The sequence below is a fragment of the Arachis hypogaea genome, chromosome 7, assembly GCF_003086295.3.
Source record: "Arachis hypogaea cultivar Tifrunner chromosome 7, arahy.Tifrunner.gnm2.J5K5, whole genome shotgun sequence".
Lineage (NCBI taxonomy): Eukaryota > Viridiplantae > Streptophyta > Magnoliopsida > Fabales > Fabaceae > Arachis > Arachis hypogaea.
Window position 1 is genome coordinate 29,200,823 of NC_092042.1, and position 16,176 is coordinate 29,216,998.

The 16,176-nt window shown below is 35.5% G+C and overlaps 2 protein-coding genes across 2 annotated transcripts; both read right to left on the reverse strand.

Annotated features, from left to right (window-relative positions):
* Positions 1 to 7,383: 7,383 nt before the first annotated feature.
* Positions 7,384 to 14,508, reverse strand: LOC112702895 (uncharacterized). Its single transcript, XM_025754124.3, has 4 exons — positions 14,019 to 14,508; positions 11,762 to 11,920; positions 7,834 to 11,619; positions 7,384 to 7,719 (listed from the first exon to the last, which is right to left on the reverse strand). Exons 1-3 carry the CDS (start codon positions 14,067 to 14,069, stop codon positions 11,401 to 11,403), a joined length of 429 nt encoding a protein of 142 aa, XP_025609909.1. The 5' UTR covers positions 14,070 to 14,508; the 3' UTR covers positions 7,384 to 7,719; positions 7,834 to 11,400.
* On the reverse strand, positions 9,863 to 11,194 carry LOC112701335 (protein FAR-RED IMPAIRED RESPONSE 1-like). Its single transcript, XM_025752107.1, has 3 exons — positions 11,072 to 11,194; positions 10,622 to 10,996; positions 9,863 to 10,486 (listed from the first exon to the last, which is right to left on the reverse strand). The coding sequence occupies exons 1-3, from the start codon at positions 11,192 to 11,194 to the stop codon at positions 9,863 to 9,865; spliced, it is 1,122 nt and encodes a 373-aa protein (XP_025607892.1).
* Positions 14,509 to 16,176: the final 1,668 nt, after the last annotated feature.

Genomic DNA, 16,176 nt, shown 5'->3' on the forward strand with positions numbered 1-16,176 from the left:
GTGGTGAGCAGAATAATGCAGTTCATGTACATGCTTAATGGTTAGCTATGGAAGATAACAATTAGACATTAAGAATATTCAACATGAATTTTGTGCTGTAGCATGTCTTGTTAATGCCGTTGTTAGTATTGAAATTTTGTTGCATCTGATAAACTGTATGTGTTTCGTGTAATAGCCCCATCTAGAACAGCTGAAACAGTGAAATGCAACTGGTGAACATGATGCAGCTCAGAAGGACGTCGTCGCGTGCATTTTCCTTCATGAGAAGGTATATTGTGAATGATTCCCATGTAAACTGTGTGTGGTATCCAACATGGTAGACATCATTCGAGTGTCTGATAGTCCGATATGCAGTTATTACACCCATCTTCAACATATTTACTAGCGATATGTTTTTCTAGTCTTTGTTTTTCATTGTTTTATGATATTCTTTCATGTATAGCTTAATGGGGCCCAAGTTAGATCTCACTGTTGGATGTAAAAGATACGAGAAAATTATTTAAATTAAACTTAACATATTCAAACTTTTTTTAATCGGTAAACAGATTTGAAGGAAATTATATTGGTATTTATATATTACGATTCATGAGATACATGGCATATGTTAACATTTTGCACACAGGAATCATACTTAATATTTCGAAATATTTCAGTCTAGAAAAAAAATTTAAATATCTATAGATGTCATTAAGAAAGTTTTATAGACAAATTTAATTTTTGGCAAATTTATGTAAACGAGCAACTAAAATGTGTTTCTAGGGTTGGAAATTTTGATTTAGAAGCAATTACTTATGTATGTTTTACGTGATTGAGAAGATATTAAAAAATAGTAACTAGGCTGAATATCATTTTTTCATTGTTTTGTTCATATGTATACTGTAAATACATTTTCAGATTACCGAACAAATGGTAAAATTAAATGCATTCAGATTTTTAATGTAATTTATTTTTTCTCAATAAATAAAATAAGGCTTGAGTGCTATTCTATAACTGTTGCATCATTTTTTTTGGCCGACATAATTATTAGGCTAATTAGGCCTGAGTACAAATGGAAAATTAAAATGGGCCTAATTGTTTCCTACATGGCACAGTAAAATAAACTCAAGAGGAAACATAAGAAACGGACCTATATGTGGGCCTTACCACCCAAAAACACTGCTTATTACGTTCTGCAAATAAAAACTACACACACATCTCAACCAGGGAAAAAAAGCATAGACCCACTATTAAAGCAGATATTTGCTCGAGCATAAGTCCAAACACATTTTTGGTTGAGTCAAAGGCATAAAAAACGGTAAGAGTTAGAAACTCCTCTTCCTGGGTTTTCATTTACGAATCCAACTTGCTTCAGTTGTGCCTCACCTGCTTATCTGGGGAGAGATTCACTCCCAGACCCAGAAAACTCTAGACTATCACCCCTACTCTCTTCCGCAAGCTGTGTTACCTTTGAGGCAAGATACAAGACCCATTTATTAGTTGGCAATGTTAAAGCATGATTCCGTTGTCATGAGTCTATCACTCTTACTTGTTTATTATAATGAAATTTTTTTAATTCTTGTGGTGTGCTTTGTCAACGTAGGGTTCCAATGAGAAGCTTGCCGACATTGAGTCTAGATTGGCCATCATTGAAAAGAGGACAGCCACTTTCAACGGGTATTTGCTTCAGATTCTGGACCTGGCTCAGAGGCAGCATGACCAAAGCGGTAGCATCGGTATGGTTTCGAAGCCGTCTATGGCACAAGCGCAGGGGATAGTGCCAAGAGGAAGTCGTCCTCAGAGGTCATGCCGCAATCGGTTAACGTCACGACTGTTTCCGGTCACGCTGACGCCCATAACATCAGCCAACAAAGAGGTCTGTTCACCCATTTTAGGCCACCGTTGGAGAAGGGCAAAGGCATACAGCAAGGCCTAAATTCTGAGGGTGCCCTATTTGACCTTTTCGTTCTTGACTCACCGTGTGACAACGACGACCTCCTCATCGACGAAACGGGATCAACACCAAGATATATCACAGGGGCGACTCTCCTCAGTCAACAGATGAATACCCAACCACACTGGGCTGTTGGGGTGTCAAAGGTACCTAGGCAGGGGCCCAGCGGGAGATCTCAAATTCCTGCCTCGCCTTATGACAAGGTACGTTGTAGTTCTTGTTTCTAAATAACATCATGGTCATCCTACAACATGGGATATGCTACGAAGGTGATTTTATGTGTTCGCATGAGTCTAAACATGTTTGAATATAATAGGACATTGCGAGCCTCCCATCATGGTCCGGCTTTGACAGCACCAATGAACTTTGTGGCCTATTCACGTCGACTCCAGATATGCCCAAACCACCTAAGTTGCCGAAACTGGAGCGCATTTAGATTACATGTTTAGGCCGGCCAGCATCCTCAATGACTCGCGACGTGCAGGTGTTAATGCAGGATTTCGTTACCCAAAGTCATCAGAAGAGGAATGTCCTTAGGCAGGCCGCGCGAGGTCGTGGGCGTGGCTGTCACAACAATAACGCTGTTGATCCCGCCGAACCCAAAATCCCAAAGGTAGGTGACTTGCTTTCTGGAACAAATACAATGTTATCGAATTATGTTACCTATGCTGAATGCCATCTATAACCTATGTAACTCTAACCATCTGAGTCTTACAGACATACGAAATGGTGTTCAGGCCATTTCACAGTATGGGACTCTCGTTGCAGGAGTGCAAGTTAGCAGCATACATTTTCGGCAAAGAACTTCCACTTGAGTAAGTCACCTCACACAAGTATTATATTCTGTACTAATGTGCCAGTTCGTCAAATTTAATTTTGACTAAGTAGCTTGGCTGATATTTCAGGGAGATATTGTTTAAGTATTCATTCTTCGACTTGCCTCGGGCACTATTCATGTCACTGTCTCCCCCAGGGACCCCTTGCCTTGATGTAAGTCACCCAAACTTCTTTCTTAATGCAAGCTTTGTAGCTTCAACCACCGTGTTTATAGCGAATCAACGTTTGGCGTGGTTGCAGATAATTAACGCAGCATGTCTGATGGCGTCAGTTCGGGCACGAAAGAGCAAGACTCCGCGTTCCTGGTATATGCCAACTAACTTTGCAATAAATGTTCTGCTAGACACCCCGGTAAGTGAGCTGGCCCAACATTACCAGCCGAAGTGGATGCATGAGACAAACCAATTGGAACACGTATGAGATCTATCCCTCCAATCTTGTTAGGGATTTCATTCCATTAACGCCAGTTTGTGTAGTTACTTATCCCGCAAATGAAATATTGTTAATCAGAAAAAAATTTTCACCCTGTGTAATGTAGGTCTATGTGCCTATTTGCGAGGCCGTTGATACGTGCTATATGTTGTTGGATGTCAAGGGTGCAACATTGTACGTCCTAGACGTAAGCAGAAGTCCTAAGAGTATTGTACGTCGAGAGGCTAACATGCGGCGCATAGTAAGTAATTTCTTCACGATTACCTACATACTCTGTTACATTATATTGTTGGTGAATGCTTTTGCCTGCCTACCGCTAATGTAACTATTTTTTCCCCTGCTAGTGCCGTGTCCTTGGTAAAATCTACTCCACGGATAAGAATATTGCTAACTTTAGACACACAAATCCGGACCCTTCTAATTGGGGTTCCTTCCACTATCCTGAAGCCATTCCAAACATGGTGGATAGGTAACTCAACTTACTTTAAACTGCTAGCATAATGAGTACAATTATCAATAGCATGACCATGTATGCGATGTAAGAAAAAGAATTTTTCTGGTCCCAATTTGTTAAGTATTTTGTTGTTTTCTCTTTAGTAAATTTTTTATTCTGCAATGATTTTTTTTATTGCGTAAATAGTCTTTAGTAGTTATTGAGGTTAGACCGAAAAAGAAATATAATTATAAAAAATCAGTGTCATCAGAGTTCGAAGAGCCAATGGTCATCTGTCTCGTAACCTTAGGTACACATAAAGGTTGTTCTCCTACTTATTTTGTTGTTCTCCTATTTTCTATATTGGTTCTGTCATTTGACCAATATTTTCCTGTTTTAAACTATATTGTTTCATTAACTAATGTCTTTTTTAAATGATATATAAACTATACGAAAATTATCAAGTATTTCCATGTACGATTGCGTAACTTGATGTTTGTATGTAATATCAAGTTTTCAACAATATTTTTGTCTTTTAGTCAGTTTTGGGATTACCATATTAACACTTGAAGTAGATATCAAATTATGCAATTCGCCAACTAAAAATAGTTCACATTCGAATCACAAGATAGTTCGATACAAATGTTTGTGGCTTAATTAGTGATCTACTTTTAACTCATTCGAATTATATAAGAATAGGTGATAGAACAGCTCAACATTCTTATCTGTAGTATAGAGTACTTGAAAATTTTTTTATTTTTACGTACATTTAAAAACAATTATTTTACATGTTAATTAATATTATTATAGAGTAGTAATTAAGTATGTTAAGTAACTAATACAGATAATAGTAAACAATTTATTTGTAGAAAGGAAATTAAGTATAACTAGAGAACATATTTATATAATATACCGAAAAATTCTATTCAATCTTCATTTAGAAAATATTTTAACTTAATTATTCACCAATTTATTTATTTGTGTTAATTTTATTTTACTGCAAATATATTTTTGAATAATTATTGTAGATACAGGATAAAAATAATACAATTATAAAAAAACGTTGTTAAATTTAAATATGACTATACATATAAGTAGTCACAAAATTATTTTCTCTTAGTACTTTATTTTCTTTATGTCTTGTTATTTACTATTATTTTATTATTTTAAATTATAATTTATAATTAAGTGTTGTCTTTATTTAAAGTAATACATTCAAACTATATTCTCTTATTACATTCCTTTAGTTACTTTTTTTTTAAGACTTTTAAATTTGCTATACATATATTCTCTTAAATTTTTTCAGAATTTCTGAAATTTGATATATACATTCTCTTATTAGAACTATATTTTTTATTCCTATTTTTAATTTAATTCATGTGTACAAAATTCTTATAAATGAGAAATTTTTTTTCCAATTTTAGTTATTTTATTTGCAATTATGTTATTGTATACGGTAACAAGTTGATTTTACTAATTATACATAAAATTTTATTATAAATTATATCTTTTTAATAATTATTAAAATATGTTTATGAAATAAATAATATATCTTTAATAATTATTTGCGAATATCTATAGAACAAACATTACATACATATATATGAAAAACGATAACACTATTATCAAATTACTAAGTAAAAACACCACTTTTTCTTAATCATACTTTCTTATTTTTCCTTCCTACAAATCTATCCCCGGTAAATTATTCAACAATATTTATATAATAAAATAATAGTAATAGAAATTAATTAAATAAGTAACTAATAAAGTTAAAAAATTTAAAAAATATGAATTTATTTTTTTTGTACATAGGATGAATTTCTACCTTAATTATACTTAATTTTGTCTTTATTAAAATTTTATTTAACTTTACCAGTATGACTTTCTCAACATATTCAATTACTTCCGTCTAATAATATTAATATGTAAAATAATTGTTTCGAAATTAACGTCGAAATCAAAATATTTTTCAATACTTTTTATTAAAATAAAAATGTTGAGCTGTTACATCACTTATCTGTGTGGTTAATATTTTTTTACCAAAACTTTTTGTTTCATGGCATCACACAAAATTTGGAGCCAATTTTATTTGACAGATAAGTTTGTATATTTGGTGGGTCTGTTATTTTCTCCCTCCTTACCAACGTTTTTTTGATAATCTTCGTCATGCTAACGTGTTAACACAATGCTACACGATTGACTGCTGCAGCAAGGAGTCATCTACGTGGCTACTGTACTGGTTGCAACAGGCAGGAGAATTTTCTACTCGAATTTTCGCTTCCATGGTGAGTTTCCTAGCATGCCCTTGATTAAACCGTAACTTCTAGTAACTGCAACTAATAATTGTTTCCCAATCTAATTCCTTTGTGATTATATTACTTCTAATGTCCATAACACTGTGCAAATATTGTTATGTAGATCCACTCGGAAGATGTCAGGATGAGGACTGCCACTAGCATTGCTAGCTGTGATGCAAATGAATATGCATGCTTCATAGATGTTAAAGCGGAGCTGCTTTGGTGTGATCTCCTGGATCGCACCGACTGAAGCTATTCCATTTGATCACTCTCTATTTTGATAAGCATATATATGACTTGTATTTTTTGCCTTTTGGATGTATTTTGAATATAGATGTCGAAAACATTCCATTCTACAACTCAGGAATATGCTAATGTTGTCTATGACATTATGCTTCAGTACTTAGGGCCCATTTGAAAAATTTTAGAAGTAACTTTTTTTAAATTTTGACTTATGAAAAGTAGTAGTATTAGTGTCTGGTACAATTTTCAAAACCAAATTGCAACTTTCTAAGAAGCTATTTAGGAGTTTATAGAGAAGTTAAAAAAATGATTTCTCTCATAATATTTCTACTTTTCATCACATTTCTATAAAATAAGCACTTTTAGAGTTAAAAATCCAAATACAAAATAACTTATTTATAAGTTACTTTTAACAGAATCATTTATTGTTTAAGTTATTTTATCAAAAGGAGCTTAATTAAGTTGGTTACCCAAACTGGGCCTTAGTCCTTATCATGTCAGTAACTAGGTTGCCTCTATTTTGGATTTAGGATTACTGCAGGAAATATATGTAAGCGCATAGTAACGTTCGGCACGAAGCCACAGACTTCGCATGTATGGATACAAATTGTATGTGATCATGGCATGATTTACCATACTACTCTATAGCTAGTCTAGTTTTTTCCAAACAGGTGAAATTTTTTAGTCAAACGTCGCTAAGTGTACAGCGTGTGAAATGGTCCACACCATTCTTCATAGAGGAATTATAGAACAACTATAAGATCAACCCAGCTACAGTTGACATTTTTGAGTACCAAATATTAATAAAACGAGATGCTCTTTAAAATTATCATGGTTTGATACTTGGAAAACAAACACACACAAAAGGAAACAAATGACACAGCAAAGATCCCCATGAAAATCGAAACCACTACCTATTTTTTTCAGGTAGACCAAACTTCTGCGATGACATGGTTTGTTGCAAACAAAACAGATCTTATCGACGGCCATGAATCTATCTATAAGGGCCACAACTGACATTGTGTTGGTCAGAGGAACTTTGTAGTTGGGACAAAGGAATGTCCTATCAAGAGCCTTGGCCTATTTCAGCTTAATAGTATCCTTAGTGAAGTGGACAGGGAAAGGTGTCTCTAACCTGAATTTCTCACTGCCTTCTGGACAGGTAGTACTCACATAAACATAGCATGGGGGAATAAATAACGTAATCGAACAAACAACTGCAACATATAATGTATTAAAATTACTGTATAAACCTTTCATAGTGGAATTAAGTTTACTATATCATGCGATCAAGTCAACTACATAAATCGCTGTCACTAATAGGGTAACAAATCTAATTAAAATTTCAGTAACAATATATACTAAACACAATTGAATCACCATACATCTGAGGACATCAGCATGACTAATAAGTAATATAACATCTTTGCCCCATTGGCGACCCAGACTGAACGACCACTTGTGAATAACCACATATGCATGGATCCAAACTGCTTCAACAATCAGCACCACACAATGCTCCCTTGTTCTTAGATTCAAGGACCCTGCAATACATAATGAACACCCACGTTATTGTTATCATATTGTGAGTTTCACACCAGCATACATCAACACTAGAGAAACATAATTCCAAAGTGAAGCATGGATGTCCTGCTTACCATGTTAACATTTGGTGATAATGTTTTCGCACCATAGTCCTGGGTTGACACTGCTGATGTCGGTGGAGCATTGGGACAGCGGGTCCTTCGATGATCGAGACACCCGCAGGTGCTGCACTTACGCTTCTTGATACCCATAGACCCAAGAGGTTCATTGCCACGTCCTGTGCCTTTAGTCCTAACACTAACAGGATCCCTAACCCCTCCTCCAATGTTGCCACTATGGATGTTACTTTGAGTCATGTGAAATTCTGTTTACTTTAGGTAACATTTGGATGGATTTGATGGAGTTTTTGCAGAAAAAGAGAAGAAGGTGAATGATGCTGTCAATCCTGACCTCTCTGCACTCAAACCTAAATATCTCGAGCTACAGAGGTCCAATAAACGTGGTTCTAGTGGCGTTAGAAAGATAACTTTCAGAGCTTTCCAACGATATATAATAGTCTATACTTTTTTTCCACCAGCGCAGCCAAGGTTGCGCCTAACTTGAGATTTCTCAAGTTAGGAGCAAGGAATGAAAAAAGAACGCCCAAGAAGCTCTGCCTAGGCTGGGCCTAACTTGAGATTTCTCAAGTTAGGTGCAAGGCACAACAACTACACACAACAAGGTGTGATTCATTCAAGTTAGGCGCCAGTGTTATTCCAAATCCAAGTAAGGCGCACAAAACCTTGAGTTAGGCGTGGTTGTTATTCCAAATCCAAGTAAGGTGCACCAAAGCTTGGGTTAGACGCAAGCTCACTCACTTAAACTCCAATCCATGCGGCCATGACCAAGTAAGGCGCATGAGAACTCAAGTTAGGCGCATAATCATCCAATTCAAGTGGTCCCAGCGTCCAAATTGAGGCTGTTCGAAGATTTTAACTAATTCTAATTTAAATTTGTATTTTAGTTTAAAATAGGAAAATATATTATTTTAGTTTTAGAAAATAGATTTTAAATTAATTAGGATTAGATATAAAAGAGAAAAAAACTTCTCTTCTGGGAATTCCACCACATTTCAAATTTACAGTTTACCAGAATCCTAGTTTTTACTCTTTTCCATGAGCAACTAAACCTCCATTGTTAAGGTTAGGAGCTCTGTTTATTGTATGGATTGATCCTGTTGCTTGTTTTTTCTATTTTAATTTATGTATTGAGTTATATTTCAAGAATTGTTTTTGTTCGTTATTTTATGAAATTGGGTGGAACGGAAATATGACCCTTTTTTCTAATTGAGTTCTTGTATAACTTGGAAAAGCCCTTTACTTGAACAACAGCTTAAAAACATATTCTCCTAAATTTACAATTATCTGGATTTAATGGGATACGTGACATATAATCCTCTTATATTTGGGTAATTAGGATTTCTGTGGCATATAACTAGAATTGAACTTCACCCTCTAATTGGAATTAATTGACAAAAGAATTGGCGGTTGATGAATTTTAGAGGAGACTAAAAAGGTCTAAGGAATTAGGGTTTAGTCATATATAGTTTGCCAAGAATTAAATCTTGCATGATTAAAATAAATTAATAAGAAAAGTCAATCCGAAAAATAGATAACTCTAAAGCCTTAACTGCTTTCTCCATATTTTATTCCCAACTTATTTATTGCCTGTCTTCTGATATTCTGAGTTTCCTGTTTAATGCTTTTTTAAACTCTCAAACACCATTTTCTGTTTGTCTAACTAAGTAAATTAATCAACCATTGTTGTTTAGTCCATCAATCCTCGTGGGATCGACCCTCATTCACCTGAGGTACTACTTGGTACGAATCGGTGCACTTGCCGGTTAGTTTGTGGTTATAAATTCCGCACCAGTGGTCCCAGTAACCGCACCACCTAGTCCATTTTTTTTTCAAGAAAACAAGTATCCTCCACAACCTTGGCTAAATATTCCTTGAAGTCCTCTTTCCTAATACATGCAACTTTTGCTAACCGCTTGCAGTGCTGCAGGAATGCACCCACTCTACTCCGATACAAAACACCGGCATCACTATATTGGCTACTTAACCGTTGATAACAAAGATCCTCCTTCGCCGCTTTAGACCACTACGGCAACACCAGATTCTTAGGCAGGGAAACAAAATCTAACCTTACCAAAACTGCTAGTATGTGAACACATGGCAAACCGAATGACTCCATCCTCACGCAACTGCAAACAAACTCCTCTTTCCTTCTCATATGTACCATAGTCCACCGTGAATTAGGTCTTCTATACTTTTGTGTCACATACACACACCTATCTTCACCTTGAATGCACTCTAATATAGTGACCCGAACACACTTTTTAAGCGACTCACGATATCTTGAGAAAATTTCCTGTGTGAAGTTTACTGCCCCTGACTTTTCTAACTTCAGAAACTGGGTTTGAAGGATCGGTGTCCCGTACGATGATTGGAAGTCAAGCTCTTCTTCATTGTCCCTCAGGAAGTCCACACATCTTTGAAAATTGGTTACAAACTCAAGTATATAGTACCGCCTTTCCACAAACCTCCCTAACTTTGCGTGCAACGACTCACACCAAGATGTTGTGCAGAGCCCAGCATAAAACCGACCCCGTATATAAGCAGTTGCCCAGGAAGATTTCTTCTCGTATATGTCCTTAACCCACTCTAACTCCCTAACCCCACACTCCTCCAGCATGGCATCCCAAAGCAGTTCAAACTCCGGAACCTGAATATCGGCAAGCATGCAATGTCTAAACAACAATGTGAACCGGGGTTTACATACATTAACCGTCGGATTCTTCAGGAGGTACCAAGTGCATAAGCGGTGGTGAGCATTGGGAAATACTTCCTAAATAGATACACGCACTGATCGATCGCCATCAGTTATCACCACTGTCGGTGCTTTACCCCCCATGCATTCCAGTAACTTTCTTAAAACCCATACATACGATGCTATTGATTCGCATGATACCATCGCAGTTGCATACACACAGGTCTGGTTGTAATGATTAACCCCAGAAAAAACAATAACTGGGAGATTGTACTTGTTCCACCCATAAGTTGCATCGAATGCTAGTACATCTCCGAATACCTGATAATCCTCCTGGCTTCGCCCATCACTCCAAAATAGATCGCACATGTGCTGCCCCTCACCAACCTCGTACCTCCAATACAATTTCTCGTCTGTCCGGGCTGCACCCTCCAAAACCCTCAATGCAGCATTCACGTCACCATTCTACATCGCCATTTGCCGCCTAACCTCGTTGTACATATCTCGCTTAGTAAATGGAACAAAATTAAAACCACCCGCCTGTGCAGCAATAGACTCATAGATCTTTGGAATTGATATCCTAACTTGCTTCATGCTCTCCATGTGTGCAATATCAACATCAGAGATCTTACGGTGAACAGGTAGATAGTCCACATACTTCATAGGCAGGAGCTCGTGGTTATGTTCCTCCACAAAACGAGACACACACCACCTGCCACTGTCCCTTTAGGCTTAATACGCATATCCGCAGGACATCCACAATGATCACCACCTTGTGCTCCCTCTTGCGATCCACCTTCTCTAGCCACTTCTTGTCTCTAAACCCTTGTCTGTTACATAGATATGTGTAACGAAAAAAATCACCATTTTTATTTTTCAACTTCTTTCCTTTTTGCATCGCAAAACCCTCGCCCTACTATACTCTTCATAGAAAATAGTGGCTTCTGCTGGACTATTGAACTCCGTCTTAAGTACATCCGCCGCAGTAACTGGTACTGCATCAGACTTCGTGTTGGCAATGCTTCACTCTGGTTATACTCTAAACCCTCAAACTCATCCTCCTCCATTCCTATGTCAAGCATTTTTTCCTTCATGAATTCACAAGTTGACATGTTAAACACCTTTCACATAAACTCAAAAATGCGCACTAACTTAAAAGAAACTCTTAGAAAGCTTTTTCCACCACATTCATACCCAACCCCGTGCTGTTCAACTCGACAAAATTCGTACCTCGTCGTCGCCTACCATTCTGGGCATTTCACCGGCCGAATTCGGCTCCTCACTACTACCGCATCCCATTTCATTAACCACCCTGCTACATGATGTCATCTCCCAACCGCTCCTTCTTGCCTCTCTTCGAAACTGTGCCTGTTCTGCTCTCAACTCTAACTGATAAGGAAGATAACCAATAGAATTTTTTATCAACAAGCAAATACTTACACACACTCACAGGCCCAGCAAATTTCAACAGTCGAAGCAAAATTAATACCGAAAAACATAAAAATTGATAGTAAGACTGTTTAGACAAGTTTCTTTTTTTAATTAACATGTAAAAGTACGTTGATTTTAACTGCGTTATTTTAAAGGTGTTCTCTTCACATTTTACATTTTGGTCATGTTGCTTAATAACCTTATTACTAATACAAGCTATAATATGATACAAAAATTAATTATTACTCACTAATTGAATAATCTATCACAAGTATAACTTAAACGGAAGAAATTCAACTATTTTTTATAGGTTTAATTACTCTATTACTCTCTATAGTTTTGCAATTTTTTTAATTACGTCCCCATACTTGTTTATCTTTTAATTGTGTCCTTGCACCAATTTTTTTAAAATTGAATCCCTTAATTTTTTTATTCTTTTTATTTGAGTCCTTCGACCAATTTTTTTTAATTATTTGGGTCCTTATACAATTAAGCTAATTACTACCAACAAAGACCTAATTGAAAAAAAAATTGGTGCAAACACCCAATTAAAAGAAATAAAAGTATAGAGGCCTAATTATAAATTTTGTGGAACTATAGGGACCAACAGAGTAATTTAACCATCTTTATAATTGTCTAGGATAGACAAAAAATAAATGGCACAGAGACAAATACTAAAATCCAATAATAAAATCTCTCTTCATACATGTAGGTGTAAAAATATATTATTCTACTAAACATTTATTCAACAATTTTATTGCTTTTTAGCTCAAGAGTTCATAATACTTACGATAGAAATTAAATCTTTTTTACAATATTAAGGGGACCCAAAAGAGAGGTGAGAAAGCTAGCTGTCCACTAATGGGTAATGCCATAAAGGTGCATAACACAAAGATGCAGGTCCAAGTCATATAAAGAAAGGAATATAAACATATAAAAGGAATAAGTAAATGGTGGAAACCCCTCCTGCTTAATATCCCTCAATGCAAAGACTCCAACACAAGTTTCCCCATTCCCCGATCACTATTCAGCAAAGGGATCATAAATGGCCACTCAACAAATAATGTGAAACAAGAACAAATTCATACACTTTCTACTCTAAACACTACTATACAAAAAATGCCGTTTCAGGCTACCACATTAAAAATCATACATCAACATTCAATCTTACAAGATAAGTGCACCGCTTTAACATACATCCATATACTCATATGCATGCAACATTCATATTTCCAGCAAATATATATGGTAACATATATAAATTAGCTCCAACAAAATACCACCAGCAGAAAAAGCAGTTCAAATATGCAGCAATATTTAAAATAATAAAATAAAATAGCAACAGCAAAAAAGCATGTATATTGACCTATTCTATTTGACAATTACGATCACAACCATGATAACTGCAACAGCCCAAGTTTTCTTTTGCACTTGCATCTATCACCTAACAAACTAATCACAAGTGATTAACAAAGTAGAACAACTACTATCACAAAAGCTACAGTAGAATAGTAACAAGCAGATAGAGGTGTGATTCATCCCACACTTCCATTCAAGGTCATGAAATAGAAATCTCTATTACCCTTCAAAGCAATTCAGGCCTCAAACTATCTCAATTGTTAACACCAAACTTAACTGACTTCACCATTAGCATTCACTTTAATCAGGCTTTCGATACTTACATTTCCTAAGTCACTAAAATATTGCTCAATAACCTCGTTATTACTGCTCTAACCAAGTACCTTGCACTTCACTAACTTTAAAACGGCTGCTAACATTAACGACACCAGCATTCATCTTAACTCTTCTTCAGAAGCTTCATTACAACACCATAATACATGGATCCTACTTCTCTAAATACTTCACCAACGATTAAATGAACTTGAACAATCTTAAATCTATACCTACATTGAATCCACGTACCGCACCCATAGCAACTGCATACCCATAAAGTAACAACTACAAAATCCACAACAGGCATTCCACAATCTTTCATTCTAGCAAAATCAAATCAAAGCCCCAACCTACTCTGCATAACGAAAACAACAAAACTTACCAAAAAAAAACAGGAGGAATTTAGATCTTGGAAAGCTTTCTTCACCGGCATCAATCCCGCAAAAAATCAAACCCTAAACCCACATCTACAGACGGTGTCTCATTAACTATGATCCTCTTCTATTCATTTCTTACCACCATCGATTCGCACACCAGCGAGCTTCACCCATGCCATCGTTTGTCCCAATGACCCACAATCGAACAATTCTTCTCCCCTTCAGCTTCACATTCTCTGCCACCGCCCAAACAGGTCTCCTCTCCGTGAGTTCTTTCATTACTAATTCGATTTAAAATACCTCCAGTCGATGTCGAAGCCGCCTGATTCTAAGCACGGATCTCACCGCAAGCTTTATCCACTACCCATCTAAGCTGGTCATTTTCGATAAAGAAATTCCCAACTTGGGTCATTCTCGTCAATTCCAACCTCAGAAAATAACAAAACTTAAGTGGAAAACTTGTTCGTACAGAGAACATCAAAATTTTGAATCCGTACGTAGGAACACCGGATAATTTTTATATATATATATATAAATTAATCTAAATGGCCACAATAACATATATGCCGAAATAGTACTAAAGTTATTGTGGCCATTTAGATTACTTTATATATATACTTTCGGCTACTTATATATATATATTTTACTGTATTCATTTTTTTAATTTGATATAGTAATTGATTTATTTTGAAACATTAGTACAAAGTATTACTATGATTATTCGGATCTAATTGTGTATGTCATTAATTTGGTATAGAATTGATTAATTATCCTTTTAGAATATAAAGATTAATATGTATATGTCACTTATGCGAATATTAATTGATCCAAAAGGAGATTTATATTTGGCCAAGTTATGTGTGCATATTAATAATATTTGATAATAGAAAATATTATTTAATTGTTACATAAAGAAACTAGTAACAATTTGGATTAGTATACCCATCTATTTTATAAAGATTTGGTTTTGGAATAAATTGATTGAACATTATGCTGCCAAAGTAGTCTCTTTTGTGAAAATTGATTTATTTAAAATATTAGAAATATGGTGATATGTAATTTATGGTGATATGTAATTTATGTGAATATTAGTCGGCCCAAAGGAAGGTCTGTATTTGGCCAAATTACATACACATATTGATGGTAAATACATATTTTGGTAACTAATTAAGAATAAAGTAATGCTTATTATTTATGCAAACAATAATCAGTCCAAAGAAAGTTTATTCTTTGGCCAAATAATAAGCATTGCACACTTTTGTTTATTTTCTATTAATTATGCGGTCAATAATCGGCCCAAAGGAAGATTATTGTTTGGCCAATTAATAGAAAATATATGCGGTAATAAATAGCTTGCGAAGTTTAAGTTTCTCTGTGCGTATTAAGTCGGTCCAAAGAAAGGCTTAATGTGTGACAGGAATTTTGACAATATTTGATTACTGCAATGAGAGTATCACTTACAATTAATTTTTCTATCCAAAGATTGAAAATTAATGTTGTGCTAGATATCTCAATATAGATTTTTTCCATTAATTAACTAATGTTTACTGCATGTTCTTTTTGTTCTAATAAAGAAACTACGGCTTCAGCTACCAATGTTTCTGCATAAATTAGCAGTATCCCTATGCTGAATGGTTCAAACTTTAAAGTTTGGAAGGATACCGTGGAGATTATCTTCGGTTGTATGGATCTAGATATAGCTCTTCGAGAGGAGAAACCCACTTCCACTCCAGAAAATCTCAATGGGGTTAAAATAGAGAAGTGGGAGAGATCCAATCAAATGAGCATTATGATCATGAAACGCTCAATTCCTGAGGCACTTCGGGGCTCAATTACTGAGGATAAAGATGCCAAACAGTTCCTAAAGGATGTTGAAAAATTCTTTACTAAAAATGAAAAGACGGAGGCAAGTAGTCTTTTGAGCAAACTTATCTCCATGAGGTATAAAGGTAAAGGGAACATAAGAGAGTACATCATGAAAATGTCTTATCTTGCTTCAAAATTGAAAGCACTAAAGTTAGAGCTGTCTGAAGATTTACTCGTGCATTTCATTTTGATTTTCCTTCCTACACACTTTGGGCTATTCAAAGTGAGTTATAACACTCTGAAGGACACTTGGTCCTTAAATGAGCTTATATCTCACTGTGTGCAAGAAAAAGAGAG